General features: G+C 37.4%; 3 protein-coding genes across 3 annotated transcripts; all 3 read left to right on the top strand.

Annotated features, from left to right (window-relative positions):
* The first annotated feature begins 909 nt into the window (after positions 1 to 909).
* LOC141686699 (ABC transporter C family member 5-like) lies at positions 910 to 8,713 on the top strand. The gene is made up of 11 exons (XM_074491750.1): positions 910 to 3,069; positions 3,177 to 3,497; positions 3,584 to 3,670; positions 4,343 to 5,038; positions 5,210 to 5,374; positions 5,975 to 6,269; positions 6,584 to 6,798; positions 7,047 to 7,352; positions 7,569 to 7,632; positions 7,773 to 8,012; positions 8,209 to 8,713. Exons 1-11 carry the CDS (start codon positions 958 to 960, stop codon positions 8,319 to 8,321), a joined length of 4,614 nt encoding a protein of 1,537 aa, XP_074347851.1. The 5' UTR covers positions 910 to 957; the 3' UTR covers positions 8,322 to 8,713.
* A 2,129-nt stretch (positions 8,714 to 10,842) lies between these two features.
* LOC141684054 (xyloglucan galactosyltransferase MUR3-like) lies at positions 10,843 to 13,744 on the top strand. Its single transcript, XM_074488886.1, has 2 exons — positions 10,843 to 10,926; positions 11,233 to 13,744. The coding sequence occupies exon 2, from the start codon at positions 11,254 to 11,256 to the stop codon at positions 13,240 to 13,242; it is 1,989 nt and encodes a 662-aa protein (XP_074344987.1). The 5' UTR covers positions 10,843 to 10,926; positions 11,233 to 11,253; the 3' UTR covers positions 13,243 to 13,744.
* Positions 13,745 to 15,186: 1,442 nt separating this feature from the next.
* On the top strand, positions 15,187 to 18,093 carry LOC141683967 (subtilisin-like protease SBT1.2). Its single transcript, XM_074488778.1, has one exon. The coding sequence runs from the start codon at positions 15,549 to 15,551 to the stop codon at positions 17,856 to 17,858; it is 2,310 nt and encodes a 769-aa protein (XP_074344879.1). The 5' UTR covers positions 15,187 to 15,548; the 3' UTR covers positions 17,859 to 18,093.
* The last annotated feature ends 73 nt before the right edge of the window (positions 18,094 to 18,166 follow it).

The following is an 18,166-nucleotide window of genomic DNA, read 5'->3' as shown; positions in this document are numbered from 1 at the left end:
ATATTTTATGTCTATTGCAAGAATAAACTTAATTTATAGCAGCTAAAATCTATCTTACTCGAACTCTTCATTTACCTTCGAGTACCCGTGTCGGACACTCAACACTTGGACACGGACACTCGGACTCGGACACTTATTTTAGGCCAAAAACTAGCCTCACACCCCGTTTTTTCAGAATCCAATAAAATAATTTCAGTTCAAAGGAATAAAATTTTGGTAAACAAACTAATAAAATATTGCTATCGTTATGTCGGACTATCAATGTCATGAGATCATTTTCATATTATTTCTAAAATTTATTTTAATAATATTTTGAATTAAATTATACTCGTATTTTGTATCCTTTCATGTTTCGTGCGATCGTCGAATTTTATATTTCACGGTGGAAAGGAAGCCATATAAAAAAATATAAATATATTTTTTTCGGCTTGCATGCAATAAATACACGTGTCACTGTGCCGAGTTGTACGTGTTGTGGTTGTGAATCCCTAAGGACTTCATTTTTACTCAAATCATATGAACTAGTTCCCCTTGTACAAACGTATAATTTTGTTCCTCATTAGATAAGTACCACAAATGCATGCAACCCAGATCATCATTTTGGATTTTCTTTAAAGGGTATGACTCAAATTTCTATCTTACGTATTGCTCTTTGACCCCTTGTGTTCTTTATAGATATATATTAAAAAGAAGAAAAGAAATTGACACACAGGTAGTTTTTATAATTTGTCTTTGTGTTTCCTTGTTTAGTTTGATGTTAAAAAAACTACTTGGTCTTATTTGCATTTGGTTTTGTGGTTCATTTTCCCTTTGATAACTCATCTATTTATAGATACTTTTGTGTATTTAGTAAAATGCTTTTATTAAAGTTATATGATTCTTGGTTAAACAACAATAAAATAGTGAACCAAGTTATTGTTTTTAGTCACTTGTTGAAAATTAAGGGTGGTTTCTGTTATGGGGATAAGCATTTTGCTTGGTTTTTTCACTAGTTTATCTTTAAAGACTACACATTTGGTAGCTGAAAATAAGAGTCTTTATAGGTTGCCTATATTGGAAGTGTTATCGGTTTATGCCAACTTGATTTTGTTCCTTGTATTTCTGCTCACTGTGTTTACTAGGCAGATATTTGCTTACATTAATAGAAATGAAATTGATAAGGAGGAATCTAATGGAAATTCTGTTCCGATAAGACGGAATGTTGATGCTGAAGTTGATGGTGTTGAGGTTGGTAAATGGTACAAAGCTTCAGCATTTTGTTGCTTCTATGTTTTGGTCCTGCAAGTTTTGTTGGTAGGCTTTGATTGCGTAAAATTAATAAGGGAGTCTTCAGGTGGGACGGGTTCCAGTTGGATCCTGTTGCTGTTTCCTGCAGTACAGGTTTTAGCTTGGTTTGTGCTAAGCTTTTGGATACTATATTGTAAGATTAAACCCGCTGAAAAGTTACCCTTGCTGTTAAGGGCATGGTGGGCGGTGTCCTTCGTTGTTTGTTTGTGCACTGTTTATGCTGATGGGAAAGCATTTGGGACTGAAGGTGCAAAATATTGGAATTCTCATGTTATAGCAGATTTTGCCACAACCCCTGCTTTTGCTTTCCTCTGTATTGTTGCGGCTAGGGGTATCAGTGGTATAAAAATAAGTAGAACCTCTGATCTTCAAGAACCACTACTTGAAGAAGAAGAGGAAGCAGGATGTCTTAAGGTCACTCCTTATAGGGAAGCTGGTCTTTTTGGTTTGATCACAATTTCGTGGCTAAATCCAGTTCTTTCATTGGGTGCAAAAAGACCGCTTGAGCTGCGCGATATTCCACTTCTTGCACCAAAAGACCGTTCCAAGACCAACTATAAAATTTTGAATTTAAATTGGGAGAAGTTAAAAGCTAAAGATCCATCAGAGGAGCCATCTTTGGCTTGGGCTATCCTGAAATCGTTCTGGAAAGAGGCGGCCTGTAATGGAATCTTCGCAGGGGTAGCTACTATTGTTTCATATGTAGGTCCATACATGATTAGCGACTTTGTCGATTACTTGGGAGGAATAGAAACTTACCCTTATGAGGGGTATATTCTTGCTGCTACGTTTTTCACAGCTAAGCTGCTGGAGACTATTATAACCCGTCAGTGGTATATTGGGGTTGACATTTTGGGCATGCATATGAAATCTGCTCTAACGGCAATGGTTTACAGAAAGGGGCTCAGGCTATCTAGCTCCGCGAAACAAAATCACTCTAGTGGTGAGATTGTTAACTATATGGCAGTTGACGTTCAAAGAGTGGGAGACTACTGTTGGTATCTGCATGACATATGGATGCTTCCATTGCAAATCATACTTGCTCTTTGTATTCTGTTTAAGAATGTTGGCCTTGCTTCTATTGCAACATTGGTAGCCACCATCATTTCCATAGTTGCCACTATTCCTTTGGCTAGGATCCAGGAAGATTACCAGGACAAACTAATGGCTTCCAAAGATGAGAGAATGAGAAAGACATCTGAATGTCTTAGAAACATGAGGATCCTGAAGCTGCAAGCTTGGGAGGAAAGGTACCGTCTTAAGCTAGAGGAAATGCGAAGTGTTGAGTTTAAATGGTTGCGTAAAGCTCTATACTCACAAGCATTTATTACATTCATTTTCTGGAGTTCACCTATCTTTGTTTCAGCTGTCACTTTTGGAACATCGATATTATTGGGGGGTGAGCTTACAGCAGGGAGGGTGCTCTCTGCTCTGGCTACCTTCAGGATTCTGCAGGAACCTTTAAGAAATTTTCCTGACTTGGTGTCCATGATGGCTCAGACAAAAGTGTCTCTTGATCGTCTTAGTGGCTTTCTCCTGGAAGAACAACTGCAAGAAGATGCTACTATAGCTCTACCACGAGGATTCACTAATGTGGCAATTGAAATAAAAGATGGCGAGTTCTGCTGGGACCCAGCTTCTTCTTCGTCAAGGCCAACACTGTCAGATATACATTTGGTGGTAGAAAGGGGGATGCGTGTGGCTGTTTGTGGTATGGTTGGTTCTGGGAAATCCAGCTTTCTTTCTTGTATTCTTGGTGAGATTCCTAAAACCTCTGGTGAGGTAAGTCAAAACTCTGAACTATATGCTCTGTCTCTGCCATTTCTAATAGCGAATTCTTCTTCTTGCTTTTGAATCGACAATTCAATATTTATATATTTTTTGTTTAGGTTAGAATATGCGGGTCTTCTGCCTACGTCTCTCAGTCAGCTTGGATACAATCTGGAAATATAGAGGAAAATATTCTATTTGGTAGCCCGATGGATAAGGCAAAATATAAGAGCGTAATAAATGCTTGTTCACTAAAAAAGGATCTGGAGCTTTTCTCACATGGAGACCAGACAATTATTGGTGACAGAGGCATAAATCTAAGTGGAGGCCAGAAACAACGTATGCAACTTGCAAGGGCACTTTATCAAGATGCAGACATTTATTTACTCGATGATCCTTTCAGTGCAGTTGATGCACATACAGGTTCAGAATTGTTTAAGGTCAGACTTTGTCCTTGAGTTATCAGTATCTATGTCATGCTGTATATTGTATAGCACTCAGCTAAACATTTAAGATGGAAATGCAGGAATACATAATGACAGCGTTGGCTACTAAGACGGTTGTTTTTGTCACCCATCAAGTTGAATTTCTACAGGCCACTGACTTAATACTGGTATGATATGTAATATATGTCATAATCTTGTTTTGGGCATTATGGTGTCTATATTAGTTAGCCCACATTCTCATTTAAGTTAGAAAATTGAAATTATGGATACTTTATCCCTGTACAATATATTGATCTGTTTTCCCACAATAGTTTAGATGTAACAAGCACTTTGTTGGTAAAACCACACAGACAAAATGAAATCTACAGTTATGAAGTATTGAGGCATAAAAGTGACGAAAAATTAGCATGTGCGGGTGTTTTGCTTCTTTATCGCATGTTTTATGCTTCCCGTTTCAAAGGACTAAAATAGCTATATTAGTTTGTCAGTGCTAATGGAAATGATAGCATCCACGACTCCGGGGAAGAAATAAGATCAGAGTAACTCAAAGAGTCATAAAACATAAATGATAAGAAGAAAAAGGAAATTCATGAAATGCCGAGGAAATCATTATTGGTCTATGAACTCAAACCATACGTAAGTAGTAGGGAAGAGTGTTTATCCTTATTACCTGGATTTAGACACAATGAGTGTTATATTGATTTTTATAAAAAGGTTCTGCACCACAAAAAGTAAGGTATTAGGAAAAAGGGAAACAAATGTTGTATGTGCAATGAACAGAGAACGAGAAGGCAATTTTGACTGGTATTACTTGGTCAATGTTCATCTTCGATTTGCAGGTTATAAAGGAAGGCCGCATCACTCAAGCTGGGAAGTATGATGAACTTCTGCAAGCAGGGACTGATTTTGATGATCTGGTTTCAGCTCATCATGAAGCAATTGAAGCATTAGATATCCCTATTCAATCATCCGCAGATTCAAATGGATTTCATTGTCCGGAAGAAGACATCCAACTGAGTGACCAAGGTGACACAATTGTAGGTGATGCGCAGATTTCAGCGAAGGAAGTGCAGGAGATTGGATCATCCTCAGATCAGAAGCTAATTAAAGAGAGAAAAAAAGCCAAACGTTCAAGGAAAAAGCAACTTGTTCAAGAAGAGGAAAGGGAGAGAGGAAAAATTAGCATGGGAGTGTATTTGTCATATATGACAGCAGCATATAAAGGCTTATTGATTCCTCTAATCATTTTAGCTCAAACATTATTTCAGCTTCTTCAAATAGCTAGCAATTGGTGGATGGCTTGGGCAAACCCCCAAACGGCCGGTGGCCAACCTAAGACAACTAATATTGTCCTTATTGGTGTCTATATGGCCCTTGCTTTTGGAAGTTCTTGTTTTATATTTGTTAGGGCTGTACTAGTAGCTACCTTTGGTCTGGCAGCTGGGCAAAAATTGTTCTTAAAAATGCTTACAAATGTGTTTCGTGCGCCAATGTCTTTCTTTGACTCCACCCCAGCTGGACGGATCTTGAATCGCGTAAGTGTCACATTATAACCACGAAAACAATCTCATTATATGTGATCTTGCAGTTCGGTTGTTATAAACTAAAATTATACTTTTTTCATGTCTATTTTCTTCTTTTCCTAATCCTTATCAACAACGCAGTCTCGCATAATTTACTCTATTTGATTGGTTTTAATTTGGCAGGTATCAGTTGATCAAAGTGTTGTTGACCTTGATATGCCCTTTAGACTTGGTGGTTTTGCATCAACAACGATCCAGCTTCTTGGTATTGTCGGTGTAATGACACAAGTCACGTGGCAGGTTGTACTTCTTGTTATTCCAATGGCAATTGCTTGTTTGTGGATGCAGGTAAACAATGACCTTGGAATTTATTCTATTCAATGAGTTACTATTCTCGATTACGACTTATAATTATCCCAAATCCCTACAAATCTTTATTTTAATTGTAAGGTGCATATATTTCCCCTTTGAGGCAAAACTGTCAACTTCTTTTCCCTTTGAGGCAGCAGTATCATACTCTGTGTTCTCATTTGAGAAACATTGTCAAACTTTAACTACTCTCGCAGTTGTGATTCAGGATGAAACAGGTATAATGCATTAATATAAACTTGGAAACATTAATTATGACATGCTGGAATGATTCTATATAGAAAAATGATATACATCTCTTATATGCAATAATTTCATCAAATAATCTGTTTGAAAAGGTTAAAGCTGTAAAACCTTCCTTTATCTCCATGGCTTACACTTAATTCGATATCAGAGAAACCCTTGTTTGTGTTTTGTTAAGTACCTAATATTGACACAATAAAGAGGTATGTGTAGGTGAGAAGCACTATATGGCTAGTATTTTTTTTACCTATAGCGATTTGGACGAAACACCTTTGTACATACTGCTTTTTTACTTTATTCGAGAAGACCAGGTAAAGTTGATGCTGCATCATGCAGAAATACTACATGGCATCTTCAAGAGAACTGGTCCGCATTGTTAGCATCCAAAAATCACCAATCATCCATCTTTTTTCTGAATCGATTTCTGGAGCAGCAACAATAAGAGGATTTGGGCAAGAAAAGCGATTCATGAAAAGGAACCTTTATCTTCTTGATTGTTTTGCTCGCCCGTTCTTTTGCAGCCTTGCAGCGATCGAGTGGCTCTGTCTGCGGATGGAGTTATTATCAACATTTGTATTTGCTTTCTGTATGGTATTACTTGTGAGCTTCCGACAAGGGACTATTGATCCAAGTATGGTGATTCTCTCATTTTAACCTCCATCTTCTTTAAAATCTTATTGATCTATTTACAAGTAACCCAATTAAAGATTTATTTTTATTCATTAACAGCATTTGACATTGTTACTGCCATACTGTAACATATTTTTTTAATTTCCATTTTCATCTTTTGATTGTTTTTTTAAACAATGTGGAATGCTATATGATTAGTTCAGGAATCTCTTGATGTCCTAGTAATTTTAAATAACGATACTAGCTGCTAGCTGCAAATATGTAGATTAATAGAATAACTATTATCTTGACATTCTGAGCAATCTTCTTTCTTAGGCATGGCAGGCCTTGCTGTTACATATGGCCTCAATCTAAATGCACGTCTATCACGGTGGATTCTCAGCTTTTGCAAGCTCGAAAATAAAATAATTTCCATAGAAAGAATTCATCAGTACTGTCACATCCCCAGTGAAGCTCCACAAGTTATTGAGGATTCTCGACCTCCACATGTGTGGCCAGAGGACGGAACAATTGAATTGATCGACTTAAAGGTATTTATGATCAGTTGGCTTTCTCATGCCGAGTCAAAATGTTTCCAGTTAATTTCTCCACTTTATCTCCACTGCGCTTATTTAATATATATGTTAGAATTTTTCTAGAATATTCTTCAGGCAACGATGTGTAACTTATATAAAACAGAGATGGATGACAACTGTGTCTATCAAAGAAATCAACTACAGCTAATCATAATTAACTAAAAGAGGAAAAACCATACTGATGAAAATTATATACTTCATAGGTTCGATACAAGGAGAATCTTCCACTGGTGCTCCATGGTGTGAGTTGCACATTTCCTGGAAGAATGAAGATTGGAATTGTTGGACGTACTGGAAGTGGTAAATCAACTTTGATTCAGGCACTCTTTCGAATGATTGAACCAGAAGGTGGCAGAATTATTATAGACAACATAGATATATCAAGAATTGGTCTCCATGATCTTCGCAGCCGTCTGTGCATTATACCTCAGGACCCAACATTATTTGAAGGGACCATTAGAGGCAACCTCGATCCACTAGAAAAACATACAGATTCAGAAATTTGGCAGGTTGCCCTCAGTTTCCAAAATTTTCATTTTAGTCTGGGTTTCATAGACTTAAAAAAAATTCTATAAGTTGTGATGCTTAATAACCTTAGAATTGGTGTACATATTATATTTATCTGTCAAAATAACTGATTTGTAAAGTGTGTCACCATCTAATACCTTTATTGCCATGTGTACTAATGCTGCCTGGTAACTATGTTCTACTCGAATATGTGATAGGCACTTGATAAATCTCAGCTTGGGGAGATTGTTCGGCTTAAAGAGCAAAAGCTTGAATCACCAGGTACATCTGCTGTATATCAGTTTCCTTCATCAAGAAACTGATTTATAAGAGCATTGATACCTCATCCAGTAGGATCCGGACCTCCTTGTTAGTATTATGTGATTAACACAAATGTTCCATTGTATCCAAATGTTTGGCAGTTCTTGAAAACGGAGATAACTGGAGTGTAGGGCAGCGTCAGCTTGTTTCCTTGGGTCGAGCCTTGCTCAAGCAGGCTAGAATCCTGGTGCTTGATGAAGCAACAGCCTCAGTTGATTCAGCTACAGATAATCTCATCCAGAAGATTATCAGAACGGAGTTCAGTGATAGCACAGTTTGTACTATCGCTCATCGTATCCCTACTGTTATTGACAGTGATTTGGTTCTAGTGCTCAGTGATGGTGTGTAATATTATATCTTACATGCATTTCGTCTGACATGCATTTCCTTAAATTAATAAACATTATATAGGACGGGCAAAATTATGTTTAAGAACTTTACTGTGACCATCGCGATGAATAAAAATTTCACATTGCAAATGTGATCTTATACACCGGTAAGAGGGTTACTCACTGACTGGCTTTTTTGTTATTGTAGGACGGGTTGCAGAGTTTGATACTCCAGCACGACTACTAGAGGACAAGTCTTCCATGTTTTTCAAGTTAGTCACTGAGTACTCAACGAGATCAAGTGGAATTCCAGATTTTTAACATAAGAGCCCAATGCTGAGGACTATCTGGAAAATTGGTTAGCTTGCACTATTTCAGATAGTCCGTTATTTACTTTATCCAATTTCAAACGAGGAGTAAATATGTGTGCGACACATGGTTACCTGCGTCATTTTAAATTGTAAAAGAGGATTGTAGTTTGTTAGTGTAGGTTTTTTATTTATTACAAAGGACTTTGTGCTATGCTGCATACATTGTAGATAATTGACCAGCTGGATGAAGATCATAGGAAAAAGAGGGAGAAAGTATGGGTCGATTTGTTTGTATGTTACTGAAATAAATTAGGTCTTTGTAGTAATTCTGTATTTGGAATTTTGGTAGTTGAGATATAGGAAAAGCAGATAATTTTGTGCGACTATGTGGTGCATGTCTAATGTTTTTTACTGCTGAAATTTCTTGTTAGGCATTTCTTTCGTTGTCATATTTGTAATCTGAAGGTATTCTTCTTTCTATGTTTTTTATGAAATAATCTGAAGGTAATCTTAATACTGAAAGATGAGAAGATTATTGGCATCAGAAACAATTAATTATATATAGGTTGTGGCTTGTTGAAGCCTCTCTTACATGTGAAGCTCTGTAGCCAAGTTTTTTTGAGAGGATTATTATCTTTTCACTCTAAATTTGAAGACTATTATCCTGTGAACTTGTCTTCAGTTATCTTTTAGTACATTTTTACGAGATTGTAGTAATGAAGGGATAATAGACTTAGTAGTCCTCCTTGCAAACATCTATAGCCTGTAGTATTACCTTCAGAGCTGAGACCATATTTTAGCTGGCATGTTTTGTGCACTTCAGTTCAGATTGATGTGCAGGAACTAAAACCTTTACAATCTCATTTTGCTGAATGCCTCGGCTTAAGTGTAAAAAGATTCCTTTTTAGATCATGGTTGATGCATATTGCCTACCAAAACTTGCAAATTCGATATTATACAAAAATTAGCCTAAATTTTTTCATTCTGTAAAAGGATCTTATTATTGGAGGGACTGAAATACTATCTTGTATAAACTAGTTTGGTTTGTGTATTTGCTTCCTTTGCATCTCTGTAGAAGCTTCTACCCAGGTGATTTCGCTTTTTTCCTTTTAGCTGAAGTGTATTATGGGAACTAAGACATGCTCTAGGCCTGTAGTCTTTACACTTTAGGCTAAAAAATGTCTAAAGAGTGCAATGCAAGTGATTCTGGGAGAAAAATATGTTGCTTGTTGTTGTGGAAAGGTATGTCTGGTTCACTAAATAAGTACACAGTCAGTATTTCATGTTCAGGAACTTGACATGAAGAGCCATTGCTGTGGCACTCGAGAAAAACCTACTGCGATTGATCTGACAGCACTACTTAATCTCATGTCCCCAGAAAGAAGTCATGGCATGCTCGGAGACATAAACTGGGAAGGGAGGAGCAATGGAGCTGTGATGAACGCAAGGCGCAGCGCCTCTGGTAAGTCCAGTGATAGTTGTGGCATAAATGTGTATATAAACAACAATGTTCAGGGTGTCTGCAACTCAATATTGGTTGGTAGTGAGGTTCATATGGGAGATTCTGGTGTTTGGTTGTCCTTGAAACCTATGAAATCTGGTAAAATCTTTCGAGGATCGATAAACGGAACTGGCATTTCGACTCTCGGATTAATATGTTGTTTGATATTTGTGTTTTTCGCGCTCCTCTGGTTTATATTGATAGATTAGCCTATTAAGTATGTGTTCTTAGATGATAATGAAGTATTTTTTCCGAATTGGTTGGGCCGAAATATTAAATTTTTTATCTTATCGCATTTATTATCAACGATGCATTGATGGCAGTGCAAGTGAAGCAGAGGCCTAAATGCATTTGTTGATCATCTCTATATGCTCTCATAAACTTTTCATAATTTTGAATTAGAACAAATTGAAGGTTAAATTTGCATTAATTAATGTTAAGTGAAGTTAATCCGAATCTATTGAGTTCATTGATTAAGGAACCCACCGCCAATGGAATCGCACTAATTAATTAATTATTATACATTTAATCATCATAATCATGGTTACATATTTTAAAAAGTAGAACTATTCGATTGAGGTACGATTTATGATTTATCTAACGATTTTTAAAAAATGGATAATTTATCGCCGATTTCGGGAATCAGTCAAATCAAACAAATCTTTTTGACCGATTTTTGAGCGATTTATTGGTAATGTTTGAAAAATCGACCGATATTTATAACCATGATTGTAACTCACGCTACGGGTGGATCAAGTCGATTATTATCATTATCATGGACTTAATAAAATATCTAAAATAAATTAAAATTAAAACAAGTTTTATTTTTATTAAAACAATTTTAATTTAATATATTAATTCCCCACTTGTCATTCTTCACTTGTTAAAGGCATTTTTGATACTTAATTTTCAATAATTTTGATAAACAAAACCCACAAATTAATAAAATAATATTTAATTACTTTTACAATTAATCAAGATTAAAACCCACAATTTAAGAACAAATCTAGTATATTTAGCTAGACAACCTTGTACTCAAACACTCAAACTCATTACATCATCTTCTCCGGAGAAACTCTGTAATAAACCAAACAAGATTCATATACACAAACATGTAAGTAACTACAGTATTATATTCCACTTTAATTTTCTTGATTTTTTTATTAATACCACTAGTAGTATAAATCTGCATCTGTTCATTTCTGCATCTCTATTGCTTTGCTTATAATTTAATGTTGGAATCTTGAAATATTGTTTGATTTCATATCTGGGTTTAGGGTTTTGTTATAATTGATGTTGATTTTGTGATCAAGATTGAATTTTTATAATTAGTAAAAAAAGATTGAATTTTTATGGCTTTTATGGGAGTTTACTTGAAAATTTGTTGGGTGGTTGGAATCTGATGAGAAGGAGGTATCAGGATTTGCTTAAATTGAGTCCAATGGAGAAGCGGGCCGCGAAGAATCAACAGTCTCGACTTTGTTTATTAGCTACATTAGCTGCTTTCTTATGGATTTTTCTGCTGTACTTTCATTTTGTTGTGTTGGGAGGTGGTTCGGTTAATGATTTTGTAGAACTAGATCAATTTTCTGCAGTTTCGAGTAATAGAGAAACAAGGGGTATTAGGCATTCGGTTTTAGATAGAAGTCCTCCTATCAATGTACCTCGTGAATTTAGCGATTTTAGTAATATGAATACTTTAAGTACTCAACGTAAGGATATTAGTAAGACAAATGATGAAATTGAAAAACAAGAGATTTCTTATGATACCCCTTATCACAAAGAAATTTCGGATGATTCCCGTTCAAGTGTTACTCAGTTAGTTGATGCTCAAGAAAGGCCAATTGATGATACTTCCCAACAAGAGAGGACTCATGATACTCTGCATGAACAAGAAATTTCTGATGGTGCTCGTTCAAGATTTCCTCAGTTAGTTGATGCTCAAAAGGAGCAGGTTAATCGTGCAAAATTTGATGTTAATGGAGGCGGAGAAAATTTTCCATTTATGCGGGCGATGAGGACTGCTGAGAACAAGAGTGATCGGTGTGGTGGGAGGTATATTTATGTACATGACCTTCCTCCGAGGTTTAATGAGGATATGCTTAAGCAGTGCAGGAGTCTTAGCTTGTGGACGAATATGTGTAAGTTCACTACTAACGCTGGTCTTGGTCCTCCACTTGAGAATGTTGAAGGGGTGTTCTCAAATACAGGATGGTATGCTACAAATCAGTTTGCTGTTGATGTGATCTTTAATAACCGGATGAAGCAGTATGATTGCTTGACTCATGATTCTTCAATTGCTGCAGCCGTTTTTGTTCCATTTTATGCAGGTTTTGATATTGCCAGGTATTTGTGGGGGTACAATATATCAGTGCGAGATGCTGCATCTCTTGATTTAGTTGATTGGCTTATGAAGAGGCCGGAGTGGGGGATAATGGGTGGAAAGGATCATTTTCTGGTTGCTGGTAGAATAACATGGGATTTCAGAAGACTTAGTGAAGAAGAAGCTGACTGGGGCAACAAGCTTCTGTTCTTACCTGCTGCGAAAAATATGTCTATGCTTGTTGTAGAATCAAGCCCATGGAATGCTAATGATTTTGGCATCCCATACCCCACCTATTTTCATCCAGCAAAGGATGCTGACGTGTTCTCATGGCAGGACAGGATGAGGAACTTGGAACGGAATTGGTTATTCTGTTTCGCTGGAGCGCCTCGACCGGACAACCCAAAATCAATTAGGGGAAAGCTCATTGATGAATGCAAGAGATCCAGGGTGGGAAAATTGTTGGAATGTGATTTTGGGGAGAGCAAATGTCATTCTCCAAGCAGTATAATGCAAATGTTTCAAAACTCTGTTTTCTGCCTACAACCTCAAGGTGATTCGTACACAAGGAGATCAGCTTTTGATTCAATGTTGGCAGGCTGCATTCCTGTGTTTTTTCATCCCGGTTCTGCATACACACAGTACACGTGGCATCTCCCGAAAAACTATTCTAGATACTCAGTATTTATACCTGAGGATGAAATTCGCGCAAAGAACGTCAGCATAGAACAAAGACTCAGTGAAATCCCACCTGAACAGGTAATGATGATGAGGGAGGAAGTTATAAATCTTATCCCAAGACTAATATATGCGGATCCTCGCTCTAAATTAGAAACTCTTGAAGATGCTTTTGATGTAGCAGTGCAGACAGTTATCAACAAAGTTTCCAAGTTGAGGAAAGACATTATTATGGGTCGTACCAATGATAATTTCATTGAGGAGATTAGCTGGAAGTATGATTTGTTGGAAGAAGGGGAAGAGGTGGGTTATCATGAACGGGATCCATTTTTCTCAAAGCCAAATAAAGATGGTAATGCTGCTTCTGATGGTTCATCAGCTGAGGCAGCTAAAAATTCTTGGAAGAATGAACAAAGACAGCACTCATAGTCGGAATCTAAAGTAATGCTTTTATGGAGAAGATGGCTTCATATCCATGCATAAGCTGGCTAACTTGACACGTTCGTGGTGAATCATTGTAGCAGCTGACAGTAGAAGCACTTTTCAGTTCCTAGTACTTGATAATGAAACTTGTACTCTTCATTATCCGCACAGAACTTAAAATTGGCAACAAAACGTTAGCTGTGGTTTCTGACAGACATAGTTTCTTCATATACGATCTTATTTTTTGGTTCTTATTTATAGAAGTTAAGACAACAGGCTGGCTGACTGTAGTGAAGCCGACACTGTCTTGTAAATCACTACAGAAGCTGACAGTAGAAGCACTTCTGAGCCCTTATTGATATAACTGGTATTTTCTTGAACTGCCCAGAAATTTTATAATTACGAAAATAGTATGTAAGTGTTTCTGAATTCTGATGTACATTAGTTCTTCACATGCAATTTTATTTTGGTTCTTATTTATATAAATATCTAATGATGTTATAGTCAATCGTAGATATCATTTTTCTTATATTAGTACTAATGTTAACACTTTTCGATCTTTAGTATTCAGTGTACTAATGTACGTAGTGCTGCAAATAGGGAACCCTGGTTCACAATGCAGTTTTCATGGCCTAATGAAAGGTTGTTGCAGTTATATTCTATTTATTACCCAGTACTATCTATAAGTTTATCCACAAATTTATGAGGAAGTTGAAATGTAGGGCTACTGAGTGCTGACGTTCAAATTAGGTTACATTTGACCCTTAACAATCCTAACTCCTGTAGCAATTTACCAAGATCCAAATTTTCTTTGTTTGTACTGACAAGTAGTGCCAAGATTACTTAACATGATATCAGAGTTCGGTTTATTGGTTTACGTTTGTTTGTTTAATCGTAGAATCGAGGGGAGTGTTAAATTTCTCAGCTCTCACCTCATGTAATGTACTAATGGTGGCCAAGCATATTAAATGAAGCAAAAACACACACACACATGTAGTATGTACTCCCTCCGTCCCTCCCAATTGTTATCGTTTCTGAGAGAGTGTCCGGCACGTATTTTAACATGAATAAAAAGTATAGTTCTATAATTTTTTTAAAAAAATTTCTTTTTCTGAATAAAAATAGAATGTTTAAACTTTTATTCAGAAAAATAATTTTTTTAAAAAAAGTTAAAGAACTATATTTTCTCTTCATCTTAAAATACGTGCCGGACACTTTTCCAGAAACGATAACAATCAGGAGGTACGGACTACGGCCGGAGTAACAAATAGTGGTAGTATCACAGACTCACAGGGGAATGCAGCATTGAATTTTACCATAAGATATATGGTGGGATATACTGAGCACTGACCAGACAAGAGCGTACGTGTGTTTAAATGCACTGCTGCCTCAGGCGTGACAATACACTGAATTAGTCTACTATTTCCTCCATTTTTCTTATATTTCACCCATCATCACTATGGGCCTCCTGATCTTGGTGCAAGAAATTGTTTTAAAAATTAAAGTTAAACTCTTAGATCGAGTAAACTCACATTTCCGGAGGTTTTTCCGACAAGAAACTGATTATTGTTCGGAAAACGTTTGATGGATAATGCTCGCTTGCCTTTTATTTCGGTGTAATTTGAAAAACATTTATTTAAATATATGCGAAACAAGGCAAATGTTTTACGTATACTACCTTAATCTTAGACTCTTTTAGACCGTTGCAGTATGCACTGCAGTACAGATATATTTATGGCCTGTAATATAGGTATCGATAAGGTATAAATATATTGCAGTATGCAATGCAGTACAATTATATTTATGGCCTGTAATATAGGTATCGATAACGACGATAAGGTATAATAATATTGCATTGCGGTACAAATATATTTCTGGCTTATAATATGGGTATCAATAAAGTATAATAATATTGCGGTATGTATTGACCGTAGTCCAAGGTCTAAGATTTAAGTATTATGTGTAGAATACAACTCTGTGAAACAATGTTGTTAGTATAAAGATCCTCAATGCTGTGTTTGATGATGGACCATATGGTATTAAATCCAACCAAAAAACATCTCGTGAGAATGAAAACGCTGCAGCAGCACAGCACTTGAGCTCCTCAGTAAGACATGCCCTGTGTGTCTTTCTCACTCTGTTCAACAAAAGATACTCGTGATGAAGAGCCCTTAAGTTTCACGAGTTTCACTCTGAAGCAGCTCCTAAATTCCCTCCAAACTCCACTTTCTTTTGCCTTCAAATAGCCTCACAAGTCTTGCTCATAACCATGCAGCAGAACTCACTTGTCTAATAACTGTAGTTATCCTTCGATGGAATCCGAAAAAGCTACCCTTTTGGCCATTCTTTTTGTCTGCATTGTTTCTGTTCATAGTAATGGTCTCCAAACCTACATAATTCAACTCCATCCACAAGGGATAACCAGTTCTCTTTTCGCCTCTAAGCTGCATTGGCACTTGTCATTTCTTGAGAAGACCATTTCTTCAGAAGAAACCCCGTCTTCACGCCTTCTCTACTCTTACCATTCTGCCATGGAAGGTTTTGCAGCTCAGCTTTTAGAGTCTGAGGCTGATACTATACGTAAACTGCATGATGTCATAGCAATAAGACCCGATAGGCGACATGAAGTTCACACGACTTACTCCTACAAGTTCTTGGGGCTAAGTCCTGCTAAAGAAGGTGCTTGGATGGACTCAAATTATGGCAGAGGCGCGATAATTGGTGTTCTTGACACTGGAGTCTGGCCTGAAAGTCCGAGCTTTAGTGATCACGGGATGCCTCCGGTTCCCAAGAAATGGAAAGGGATATGTCAATTAGGAGAGATGTTTAATTCTTCGAACTGTAATAGAAAATTAATTGGTGCCAGGTACTTTAGTAAGGGCCATCGTGTGGCATCACTAACTTCATCACCTGATATTGTTGTGGAATATATATCGGTGCGTGATTCGCATGGCCATGGGACACACACTGCATCAACTGCTGCTGGTGCCGCAGTTCCTATGGCAAATGTGCTTGGGAATGGAGCAGGCGAGGCTCGAGGAATGGCCCCAGGTGCGCACATTGCTGTGTACAAAGTTTGCTGGTTCAGTGGTTGTTACAGCTCAGATATACTAGCTGCAATGGATGTAGCAATTAGAGATGGAGTTGATGTACTTTCGCTTTCCCTAGGTGGCTTTCCAATACCGCTTTACGAGGACAGTATAGCTATTGGTAGTTTTCGAGCAATGGAGCATGGTATCTCTGTCATATGTGCAGCTGGAAACAATGGACCAGTCCCCAATTCAGTTGCCAATGAGGCTCCTTGGATTGCCACCGTTGGTGCTAGCACACTTGACCGAAGATTCCCTGCTGTAGTTCGTCTCGGAAATGGAAAAATCCTTTATGGGGAATCCATGTACCCAGGGAAGAATAGTGCAAGTGCTGAGAAAGAGCTTGAGCTCGTTTATCACGCTGACAATCTACATGGAGGTGAATACTGCATGAAAGATTCTCTTCCACGAGCAAAAGTTCGAGGAAAAATGGTGGTTTGTGATCGAGGTATTAATGGGAGGGCAGAAAAAGGTCAGATTGTAAAGGAAGCAGGAGGTGCTGCTATGATTTTAGCAAATAAAGAGATAAATCAAGAGGAAGATTCTGTTGATGCTCATGTGCTGCCAGCAACTTTAATAGGATACACAGAATCAGTTCAGTTGAAGAAATATATAAATTCTACTAATAAGCCTAGAGCTCAGCTCATTTTTGGAGGAACTACGATAGGCAAATCAAGAGCACCAGCTGTTGCTCAGTTTTCATCAAGGGGTCCAAGTTTTATGGACCCTTCCATTCTCAAACCTGATATGATTGCTCCTGGGGTCAACATCATCGCGGCTTGGCCTCAAAATTTAGGTCCTGCTGGGATTCCAGATGATTCTAGAAGAGTGAATTTTACTGTCATGTCTGGGACTTCCATGGCTTGTCCTCACGTAGGTGGAATTGCTGCTCTGATCCGCTCAGCTCATCCAAAATGGACACCGGCTGCAATCAAATCTGCACTGATGACAACTGCATATATAACTGACCATTCAGGAAAACAGATTATGGATGGTGATAAACCTGCAGAGCTTTTCGCTATTGGAGCTGGACACGTAAATCCAGCAAAAGCCATCAGTCCTGGACTGATATACGATATCAGCCCAGATGACTACATCACTCATTTATGCACCCTTAAATACACAAAATCTGACATTTTCATAATCACACAGAGGAATGTGAGCTGCCAGGATATTACAAATAAGAACAGGGATTTTAGCCTCAATTATCCCTCTATTTCTGTCGTTTTCAAGCCTGGGATGAAGAGCAAGATGATTAAAAAGCGATTGACAAATGTGGGGAGTCCTAATTCCACTTACTCCTTAGAAGTTAAGCCCCCTAATGGAATCAAAGTAAGGATCAGACCACAAAGGCTGACATTCAAACATAAAAACCAGAGTTTGAGTTACAGAATTTGGTTTATATCAAGAAACAGAACAGCATCGGAGAGGTTGAGCTACAGTCAAGGGCATCTTTCATGGGTGAACTCCCAAGATATTCACCAAAGAATCAGAAGTCCTATATCAATCTCATGGTCATCCAAGGCAAGATAACAGCTGATGTTGCTGTAGTAATAGCAACCAATGGTCTTAGCTTTTAATTTTTTTTTTTAGTGAGCTTAGTATCATATGATTAAGATGGTAGATTTCAACACACAGATTATATGATATAGAAATTTTATCATTTGCTTCTTATGAAATGAAGATATAACGAAGCTAATTTATCATTATATGATAACCTCTGCATATCTTGGAGGACACAATGTAGGTAAGGAACTAGAAGAGAATTTAAGCTGAGGCTTGATAGAATGGCAACATCAGAAGTAATTTCTGGTATGAATGCAACTATATTGAGTGGGGAG

The sequence above is a fragment of the Apium graveolens genome, chromosome 9 (genome assembly GCF_009905375.1).
Source record: "Apium graveolens cultivar Ventura chromosome 9, ASM990537v1, whole genome shotgun sequence".
NCBI classification, from domain to species: Eukaryota; Viridiplantae; Streptophyta; class Magnoliopsida; order Apiales; family Apiaceae; genus Apium; species Apium graveolens.
The sequence above is the reverse complement of the archived record's forward strand: the minus strand, read 5'-3'. Positions and strand labels throughout refer to the sequence as shown.